We start from the raw sequence: 12107 nt of genomic DNA, 5'->3' as shown, positions 1-12107 counted from the left end.
ACCTCCATATTATACCTCGTGACCTCCATATTATACCTCGTCACCTCCATATTATACCTCATCACCTCCATATTATACCTCGTCACCTCCATATTATACCTCATCACCTCCATATTATACCTCATCACCTCCATATTATACCTCATCACCTCCATATTATACCTCATCACCTCCATATTATAATCCCACCTCATCACCTCCATATTATACCTCATCACCTCCATATTATACTTCATCACCTCCATATTATACCTCATCACCTCCATATTATACCTCATCACCTCCATATTATACCTCGTCACCTCCATATTATACCTCGTCACCTCCATATTATACCTCATCACCTCCATATTATACCTCGTCACCTCCATATTATACCTCGTCACCTCCATATTATACCTCGTCACCTCCATATTATACCTCGTCACCTCCATATTATACCTCGTCACCTCCATATTATACCTCGTCACCTCCATATTATACCTCCTCACCTCCATATTATACCTCGTCACCTCCATATTATACCTCGTCACCTCCATATTATACCTCATCACCTCCATATTATACCTCATCACCTCCATATTATACCTCATCACCTCCACATTATACCTCGTCACCTCCATATTATACCTCGTCACCTCCATATTATACCTCGTCACCTCCATATTATACCTCGTCACCTCCATATTATACCTCATCACCTCCATATTATAATCCCACCTCGTCACCTCCATATTATACCTCATCACCTCCATATTATACCTCATCACCTCCATATTATACCTCTTCACCTCCATATTATACCTCGTCACCTCCATATTATACCTCATCACCTCCATATTATACCTCATCACCTCCATATTATACCTCATCACCTCCACATTATACCTCATCACCTCCATATTATACCTCATCACCTCCATATTATACCTCATCACCTCCATATTATACCTCATCACCTCCATATTATACCTCATCACCTCCATATTATACCTCGTCACCACCATATTATACCTCATCACCTCCATATTATACCTCATCACCTCCATATTATACCTCGTCACCTCCATATTATACCTCATCACCTCCATATTATACCTCATCACCTCCATATTATACCTCATCACCTCCATATTATACCTCATCACCTCCATATTATACCTCGTCACCTCCATATTATACCTCATCACCTCCATATTATACCTCATCACCTCCATATTATACCTCATCACCTCCATATTATACCTCATCACCTCCATATTATACCTCGTCACCTCCATATTATACCTCATCACCTCCATATTATACCTCATCACCTCCATATTATACCTCGTCACCTCCATATTATACCTCGTCACCTCCATATTATACCTCATCACCTCCATATTATACCTCGTCACCTCCATATTATACTTCATCACCTCCACATTATACCTCATCACCTCCATATTATACCTCATCACCTCCATATTATACCTCGTCACCTCCATATTATACCTCATCACCTCCATATTATACCTCATCACCTCCATATTATACCTCATCACCTCCATATTATACCTCATCACCTCCATATTATACCTCGTCACCTCCATATTATACCTCGTCACCTCCATATTATACCTCATCACCTCCATATTATACCTCGTCACCTCCATATTATACCTCGTCACCTCCATATTATACCTCTTCACCTCCACATTATACCTCGTCACCTCCATATTATACCTCGTCACCTCCATATTATACCTCGTCACCTCCATATTATACCTCGTCACCTCCATATTATACCTCTTCACCTCCACATTATACCTCATCACCTCCATATTATACCTCATCACCTCCATATTATAATCCCACCTCATCACCTCCATATTATACCTCGTCACCTCCATATTATACCTCATCACCTTCATATTATACCTCGTCACCTCCATATTATACCTCATCACCTCCATATTATACCTCGTCACCTCCATATTATACCTCATCACCTCCATATTATACCTCATCACCTCCATATTATACCTCGTCACCTCCATATTATACCTCGTGACCTCCATATTATACCTCGTCACCTCCACATTATACCTCATCACCTCCACATTATACCTCATCACCTCCATATTATACCTCATCACCTCCATATTATACCTCATCACCTCCATATTATACCTCGTGACCTCCATATTATACCTCATCACCTCCATATTATACCTCGTCACCTCTATATTATACCTCATCACCTCCATATTATACCTCGTCACCTCCATATTATACCTCGTCACCTCCATATTATACCTCATCACCTCCATATTATACCTCATCACCTCCATATTATACCTCATCACCTCCATATTATACCTCGTCACCTCCACATTATACCTCGTCACCTCCATATTATACCTCGTCACCTCCATATTATACCTCGTCACCTCCATATTATACCTCGTCACCTCCATATTATACCTCGTCACCTCCATATTATACCTCGTCACCTCCATATTATACCTCATCACCTCCATATTATACCTCATCACCTCCATATTATACCTCATCACCTCCATATTATACCTCGTCACCTCCACATTATACCTCGTCACCTCCATATTATACCTCATCACCTCCATATTATACCTCGTGACCTCCATATTATACCTCTTCACCTCCATATTATAATCCTCTGGGCATCCTATATATGTAATGTTCCTGTATGATTCTTGAGGCTCAGGCCGCCCTCCTCTGTACAGCAGTTGAGCCCATGGATAGTAACAGACCTGGACACAATAAGAAGATGTTGAGGACATCCTAGGCCCCCCCTCCCCGCAGGTCCCATCAGCCATCAGTGTGACAGAACATTAGGTGCCACATTGTCTCTACTTACCCCGATATCCACAATCTAATCTTCTCAGGCTAATCTCTCACTATTTATTGTAATATAGATTGTAAGCCCTCGGGCTAGCTCCCCCTGCTGGATGGTTATATACAATGTAGTTCTCATTACCTGTGTGACCCCTGTATGTAAATAAACCTTATACAGAGTCTCTGCACACCGCTTACTACCTCTTCACTGACAGGATCAGATTATAAATGAAAGAAGTGTAAAACCTGCACCACCGCTACTCCTACAGCGCCATCTGATGGATTCCATGCTTTTCATTACTGTAACTGGGTCAAGTGATCACCAATCTGACCCACAACAAATCAATGTTGTAAATGTGTTAGAGAAAATGGTCAGTCCTGGATCAGCTGACTTCCTGTAAACCACAGGATGACATCATCACCTATCAGCTCCCAGACCCCTCCCATACACCTCTTCTCCAGCTCTATCTGTATACTGCTGCTGCTGTGGTGTCGGTGTACGGTGAGGAATTAACCTCATCCTCGTGACGCCAAAAGTATGTGGTGACACGGGGTGCTGTTAGTGGAAATACCTGATCACTTTGTGACGCCAGGGCACTGTTATCCTATACACGGTCCGAGGTTGGGGACAGCTTCTCCTGGGCCAGACGCGGGGAGTAAATGAACACACGGACGTAAGGTTACAGATAACTGTCTTTACTCTGAGCTGGTGCAGATGGTATCACACATACAGCTGGATTAAGGTGAGAGAGTGTAACGTAACCCCTTGGGAGCCCTGTTGCCTTGCTGGGACTTGTGGTGCTTACGCCAAACAGATTAATACTGACTTGTGAGACCAAAGATTGATTCCTGGTAGGTAGAATCCTGTCAAGGTACTGAAGCCTCCGCAGGGGCATGAACTCCCACCGTGTGAGTAATCCTTGTAGGATGACCGGATGAGAGCACACGACGCGCAGCACACCTGAGCTAACCTGCTGCTCAGGAGCCACATTAGGGTGAACTGACTAACTCCTCCTATATAGGGGAGACTTTAGGGGTTCTCATTGGCAGGCAGGGTCACATGGGGTTCACTGCTCTCATCTAAGGGTACAGTACACATATAAAAAAACATATATACATATAACAATGACAGAATTAATTTAGAAAAATATCAGAATGTAAACATAATAGATTTAACTGTAAGACCAAGAGACAGTCCAAAGCCACGGGACAGTTATTGCTGCTGGGACACCACACCGCTATCTCTATGGGATTAGTATATATAGTAGTTATACACTTACCCTCCAGCTCTATCTGTATACTGCTGCTATCTCTATGGGATTAGTATATATAGTAGTTATACACCTCCCTCCAGCTCTATCTGTATACTGCTGCTATCTCTATGGGATCAGGATTTATAGTAGTTATACACATCCCCTCCAGCTCTATCTGTATACTGCTGCTATCTCTATGGGATCAGGATATATAGTAGTTATACACCTCCCTCCAGCTCTATCTGTATACTGCTGCTATCTCTATGGGATCAGGATATATAGTAGGTATACACCTCCCCTCCAGCTCTATCTGTATACTGCTGATATCTCTATGGGATCAGGATATATAGTAGTTATACACTTACCCTCCAGCTCTATCTGTATACTGCTGCTATCTCTATGGGATCAGGATATATAGTAGTTATACACTTACCCTCCAGCTCTATCTGTATACTGCTGCTATCTCTATGGGATTAGTATATATAGTAGTTATACACCTCCCTCCAGCTCTATCTGTATACTGCTGCTATCTCTATGGGATCAGGATTTATAGTAGTTATACACATCCCCTCCAGCTCTATCTGTATACTGCTGCTATCTCTATGGGATCAGGATATATAGTAGTTATACACCTCCCTCCAGCTCTATCTGTATACTGCTGCTATCTCTATGGGATCAGGATATATAGTAGTTATACACCTCCCTCCAGCTCTATCTGTATACTGCTGCTATCTCTATGGGATCAGGATATATAGTAGTTATACACCTCCCTCCAGCTCTATCTGTATACTGCTGCTATCTCTATGGGATCAGGATATATAGTAGTTATACACCTCCCCTCCAGCTCTATCTGTATACTGCTGCTATCTCTATGGGATCAGGATTTATAGTAGTTATACACATTCCCTCCAGCTCTATCTGTATACTGCTGCTATCTCTATGGGATCAGGATATATAGTAGTTATACACCTCCCCTCCAGCTCTATCTGTATACTGCTGCTATCTCTATAGGATCAGTATATATATAGTAGTTATACACCTCCCCTCCAGCTCTATCTGTATACTGCTGCTGTCTCTATGGGATCAGGATATATAGTAGATATACACCTCCTCTCCAGCTCTATCTGTATACTGCGGCTATCTCTATGGGATCAGGATATATAGTAGATATACACCTCCTCTCCAGCTCTATCTGTATACTGCTGCTATCTCTATGGGATCAGGATATATAGTAGTTATACACCTCCCCTCCAGCTCTATCTGTATACTGCTGCTATCTCTATGGGATCAGGATTTATAGTAGTTATACACATCCCCTCCAGCTCTATCTGTATACTGCTGCTATCTCTATGGGATCAGGATATATAGTAGTTATACACCTCCCCTCCAGCTCTATCTGTATACTGCTGCTATCTCTATGGGATCAGTATATATAGTAGTTAAACACCTCCCCTCCAGCTCTATCTGTATACTGCTGCTATCTCTATGGGATCAGGATATATAGTAGTTATACACCTCCCCTCCAGCTCTATCTGTATACTGCTGCTATCTCTATGGGATCAGGATATATAGTAATTATACACCTCCCCTCCAGCTCTATCTGTATACTGCTGCTATCTCTATGGGATCAGGATATATAGTAGTTATACACCTCCCCTCCAGCTCTATCTGTATACTGCTGCTATCTCTATGGTATCAGTATATATAGTAGTTAAACACATCCCCCCAGCTCTATCTGTATACTGCTGCTATCTCTATGGGATCAGGATATATAGTAGCTATACACCTCCCCTTCAGCTCTATCTGTATACTGCTGCTATCTCTATGGGATCAGAATATATAGTAATTATACACCTCCCCTCCAGCTCTAACTGTATACTGCTGCTATCTCTATGGGATCAGGATATATAATAGTTATACACATCCCCCCAGCTCTATCTGTATACTGCTGCTATCTCTATGGGATCAGGATATATAGTAGTTATACACCTCTCCTCCAGCTCTATCTGTATACTGCTGCTATCTCTATGGGATCAGGATATATAGTAGTTATACACCTCCCCTCCAGCTCTATCTGTATACTGCTGCTGTCTCTATGGGATCAGGATATATAGTAGATATACACCTCCTCTCCAGCTCTATCTGTATACTGCGGCTATCTCAATAGGATCAGGATATATAGTAGATATACACCTCCTCTCCAGCTCTATCTGTATACTGCTGCTATCTCTATGGGATCAGGATTTATAGTAGTTATACACCTCCCCTCCAGCTCTATCTGTATACTGCTGCTATCTCTATGGGATCAGGATATATAGTAGTTATACACCTCCCCTCCAGCTCTATCTGTATACTGCTGCTATCTCTATGGGATCAGGATATATATTAGTTATACACCTCCCCTCCAGCTCTATCTGTATACTGCTGCTATCTCTGTGGGATCAGGATATATAGTAGTTATACACCTCCCCTCCAGCTCTATCTGTATACTGCTGCTATCTCTATGGGATCAGTATATATAGTAGTTAAACACATGCCCCCAGCTCTATCTGTATACTGCTGCTATCTCTATGGGATCAGGATATATAGTAGCTATACACCTCCCCTTCAGCTCTATCTGTATACTGCTGCTATCTCTATGGGATCAGAATATATAGTAGTTATACACCTCCCCTCCAGCTCTAACTGTATACTGCTGCTATCTCTATGGGATCAGGATATATAATAGTTATACACATCCCCCCAGCTCTATCTGTATACTGCTGCTATCTCTATGGGATCAGGATATATAGTAGTTATACACCTCTCCTCCAGCTCTATCTGTATACTGCTGCTATCTCTATGGGATCAGGATATATAGTAGTTATACACCTCTCCTCTAGCTCTATCTGTATACTGCTGCTATCTCTATGGGATCAGGATATATAGTAGTTATACACCTCCCCTCCAGCTCTATCTGTATACTGCTGCTATCTCTATGTGATCAGGATATATAGTAGTTATGCTGCTCCCCTGAGTCTTTGTTTACATTTTGCTTTTATTGCTGTTTTATCAGTTTTTCCCATGATTTTCCCAAATTTGTATTTCATAAAGGAAAACAGCAAATAACAGAACAAACAGTATTGTATAGAAAAACACAAAATCAGACAGATGCAATATGTATATAGGTTTCTCCCGCTCCCTGCCTCCCCACAGGCACACCTGCGGCACACTCTTAAAGGGGTACGCCAGCGGAAAACATTTTTTTATTTTTTATTTTTTTTAAATCAACTGGTGCCAGAAAGTTAAACAGATTTGTAAGTTACTTCTATTAAAAATTCTTAATCCTTCCAGTACTTATTAGCGACTGTATACTGCAGAGGAAATTCTTTTCCTTTTGGATTTCTTTTCTGTCATGAACACAGTGCTCTCTGCTGACACCTCTGTCCATTTTAGGTACTGTCCAGAGCAGTATACGGCTGCTATGGGGATTTTCTCCTGCTCTGGACAGTTCCTGAAATGGACAGAGGTGTCAGCAGAGAGCACTGTGATCGAGACAGAAAAGAAATCTAAAAAGAAAAGAATTTTCTCTGCAGTATACAGCCGCTAATAAGTACTGGAAGGATTAAGATTTTTTTTAATAGAAGTAATTTACAAATCTGTTTAACTTTCTGGCCTCAGTTGATTTAAAAAAAAAAAAAAAAGTTTTCCACGGGAGTACCCCTTTAAATTTGCCCTAGCAGCTGTTGGGTACCTTAAATTGGTGCACACTGAGTCCAGCTTTACTTTCCCTTTACTGCTCACAGCTCTGGATCTTTCCATCTTGCTAGCAGATTTCTTTCCGCTGCTGCAGCACTTGCGGGACCAGATCATGGGAAGCTGCTTCCTATAGGTCCTCTCTCTTTCTTGGCTTGACTGGAACTGAAAAATCCAAGATGGCTACAAGCACATGTCCACAACATGTCTCTTCCCCAGCTTTAGTCCATGCTCAGTATATTTACTTGTGCGGTGCACCATCTACTGGACACTTCATGTAATTACAGGATAATACCAACAATAATCCTAGAGGGATTATTGTTTATTGTAAACAATTAAAAAGGTGCAGTAAAACAAAGAAGCCAAGATGAAGAGCTGATATGAATTCATAGAAATTCCGTGGAAGACGCCATAGAACAAAGAACTGTATATATGTGTGCAAGATGGTACATATTTGATCAGTGTTTCCCAACCAGGGTGCCTCCAGCTGCTGCAAAACTACAACTCCCAGCATGTCCGGACAGCCTTCGGCTGTCCGGGCATGCTGGGAGTTGTAGTTTTGCAACAGCTGGAGGCACCCTGGTTGGGAAACACTGGTCTATTGTAACCATTTAACTATGTAGGTTCTGATTGTGTGCGCATGCGCAAATAGAATACCTGTTGACGGGCAATTCTATAAGTCAGTGGACATGCTGGGGGTTGTAGTTTTGCAACCGCTGGAGGCACCCTGGTTGGGAAACACTGGTCTATTGTAATAATTTCATTATGTGGGTTCTGATTGTGTGCGCATGCGCGAATAGAATACTGGTTGACGGGCGATTCTATATGTCACTGGACATGCTGGGAGTTGTAGTTTCCCAACAGCTGGAGGCACCCTGGTTGGGAATCTCTGGTCTATTGTAACCATTTAATGATGTGGGTTCTGATTATGTGCGCATGCGCGAATAGAATACCTGTTGACGGGTGATTCTATAAGTCAGTGGACATGCTGGGATTTGTAGTTTTGCAACAGCTGGAGGCATCCTGGTTGGGAAACACTGTTCTATTGTAACCATTTAACTATGTAGGTTCTGATTGTGTGCGCATGCGCAAATAGAATACCTGTTGACGGGCAATTCTATAAGTCAGTGGACATGCTGGGGGTTGTAGTTTTGCAACCGCTGGAGGCACCCTGGTTGGGAAACACTGGTCTATTGTAATAATTTCATTATGTGGGTTCTGATTGTGTGCGCATGCGCGAATAGAATACTGGTTGACGGGCGATTCTATATGTCACTGGACATGCTGGGAGTTGTAGTTTCCCAACAGCTGGAGGCACCCTGGTTGGGAATCTCTGGTCTATTGTAACCATTTAATGATGTGGGTTCTGATTATGTGCGCATGCGCGAATAGAATACCTGTTGACGGGTGATTCTATAAGTCAGTGGACATGCTGGGATTTGTAGTTTTGCAACAGCTGGAGGCATCCTGGTTGGGAAACACTGGTCTATTGTAACCATTTAATGATGTGGGTTTTGATTGTGTGCGCATGCGCGAATAGAATACTGGTTGACAGACAATCTATATGCCTGTGGACATGCTGCGAGTTGTAGTTTTGCAACAGCTGGAGGCACCCTGGTTGGGAAACCTCTGGTCTATTGTAAGCATTTAATGATGTGGGTGCTGATTGGGTGCGTATGCGCGAATAGAATACCTGTTGACGGGCAATTCTATAAGTCAGTGGACATGCTGGGATTTGTAGTTTTGCAACAGCTGGAGGCATCCTGGTTGGGAAACACTGGTCTATTGTAACCATTTAATTATGTGGGTTCTGATTGGGTGCGCATGCGCAAATAGAATACTGGTTGACGGGTGATTCTATATGTCACTGGACATGCTGGGGGTTGTAGTTTTGCAACAGCTGGAGGCACCCTGGTTGGGAAACACTGGTCTATTGTAACCATTTAATTATGTGGGTTCTGATTGTGTGCGCATGCGCGGATAGAAGATCAGTTGACAGACAATCTATATGCCTGTGGACATGCTGGGAGTTGTAGTTTTGCAACAACATCGATAGGACCTCCGAACCAACTAAGGTATCCAAATCCCCCCAGATTCCCCACATTGTCAAAGTTTACAGCCTGAGATCTGCGATAAGAAATTATCTGGTCAAATTAAAAGCCACGATGGGGAACGAGGTTATGGCGGCTTCCGATGTCTCCCACGTGAGCTTCACTCTACACTCGGGGGTTAATAAGGTCACACACTGTAAAGCGGGCGGTCCTCCACTCCTCAAACAATGTACTGTGATCACCTGCCGGGGAGGACGGGGAGTTCCGAAATGGTAAATATTTAGATAAGCAGAATGGGAGCTCAGACTTTCTCATTGCGGCCTCCACAACCCTGTCTGGTAGCAGGAGACTAGACTGACATCGATAGAAGCTCTTCTAGTGTGCAAGAGAGGGTCTCCACGGAAAGGGTTAATTTGACTCTTGAAGGAGATAAGATCATTGGTGGGAAGTAACCAGTCACATATGTGATGAAATAATAAAATGATACAGGTGGGGTGCCACTGGGGTGCAAGGAAATATCTGATCACTTCGTGATGCCAGGGCACTGTTAGCCTATACACGGTCCGAGGTTGGAGACAGCTTCTCCTGGGCCATACACTGGGAGTAAAGGTATACACCGACGTCGGTTTAGGGATAACTGCCTTTTACTGAGCTGGGGGCAGATGGTATCACACACGTGGACAGTATGGCTCAGAGGGGAGAGGATGCAGTTTAACCCCTTGGGAGCCCTGTTGCCTTGCTGGGACTTATTGTGCTTTTCACCCAGTGAATTAATACTGATGTGGTGTCCCGGTACTGTATTGCATACCGTACCTAGTGTGGTGGTCCCCAAAGTCAGAATAACTACGCTCAGGTAGGATCCCCCAGGTGGGACAGCCCCTAGTCACCCATAGGAGACTATAAAACTGCACACACTGATCTCTTACACTGATCATTGTTATCCCATAGGGGACTAAAACACTGTGCACCCTGATCTCTTATACTGATCATTGTTATCCCATAGGGACCTATAACACTGCACACACTGATCTCTTATACTGATCATTGTTATCCCATAGGAGACTATAACACTGCATACACTGATCTCTTATACTGATCATTGTTATCCCATAGGAGACTATAACACTGCACACACTGATCTCTTACACTGATCATTATTATCCCATAGGGGCTATAACACTGCACACACTGATCTCTTACACTGATCAATGGTTTCTCATAGAAACCACTGATCGATGATTCTGCCGCTTGACTGTTCCTGCCTGGATCTCAGGCACTGAGCAGTCATTCGGCGATCGGACAGCATGGAGGAAGGTAGGGACCCTCCGGCTGTGTCTCAGCTGTTCAGGATGCCGTGATTACGCCTTGGACTTCCCGAACAGCCCCCTGAGCTAACCGGCAATGATTTACTTTCACTTTAGACGCAGTGTTCAACTTTGCACCGCGATCAGTTTCGCGCGCTAGTAGCCTCGAGAGGCCGGGAGAAGTGCGCATAGTCGCGTGAAACGACCGGTGTAGCCTCGAGAGGCCGGAAGCCTCGAGAGGCCAGAAGAAGTGCGCATATCGCGTGAAACGACCGGTGTAGCCTCGAGAGGCCGAAAGAAGCGCAAATAGTCGCGTGAAATGACCAGCGTAGCCTCGAGAGGCCAGAAGAAGCGCGAATAGTCGCGTGAACCGACTGGCGTAGCCTCGAGAGGCCGGAAGAAGCGCGCATAGTCACGTGAAACGACCGGCGTAGCCTTGAGAGGCCGGAAGAAGCGTGCATAGTCACGTGAAACAACTGCTGTAGCCTCGAGAGGCCGGAAGAAGCGCGCATAGTCGCGTGAAACAACTGCTGTAGCCTCGAGAGGCCGTAAGAAGCGCGCATAGTCGCGTATAACGACCGGCATAGCCTCTGAGCACTCGGGTACCTGTCCCATGTTCCCCCGGACGTCTAGACACCATCCTTGCGGTGAGTGCACGCTATTGTTCTTCATGTGTTACATATCACCATATGACACGGGAATCCGAAGACCTGTCCCTCACTATATACATTGTAACACTGCCGACGACCTGCGGGGGGAGTCCAATAGAACAGTAAGTAGCCCCCGCTCCAGTTCTTCATACTTATCTGAGGCGGTGCAGTTTCGAGTCTTCCGGAACAATATGAGGACTCCAGCCTTGTTGTCCGCTGCAAGTGAACCCGGAACCGACCCAGCAAGAGTCG

General features: G+C 44.0%; 1 protein-coding gene across 1 annotated transcript in view; it reads left to right on the top strand.

Moving 5' to 3' along the window:
• The first annotated feature begins 10015 nt into the window (after positions 1–10015).
• Positions 10016–12107, top strand: part of ADGRF3 (adhesion G protein-coupled receptor F3) — a 74875-nt gene continuing 72783 nt past the window's right edge. The window contains exon 1 of the mRNA XM_056562928.1: positions 10016–10054. Within this exon, the coding sequence (XP_056418903.1) occupies positions 10016–10054 (39 nt within the window). The remainder of the gene's footprint in view (positions 10055–12107) is intronic.

This window comes from Hyla sarda, chromosome 3 (genome assembly GCF_029499605.1).
Source record: "Hyla sarda isolate aHylSar1 chromosome 3, aHylSar1.hap1, whole genome shotgun sequence".
NCBI lineage: Eukaryota > Metazoa > Chordata > Amphibia > Anura > Hylidae > Hyla > Hyla sarda.
The sequence above is the reverse complement of the archived record's forward strand: the minus strand, read 5'-3'. Positions and strand labels throughout refer to the sequence as shown.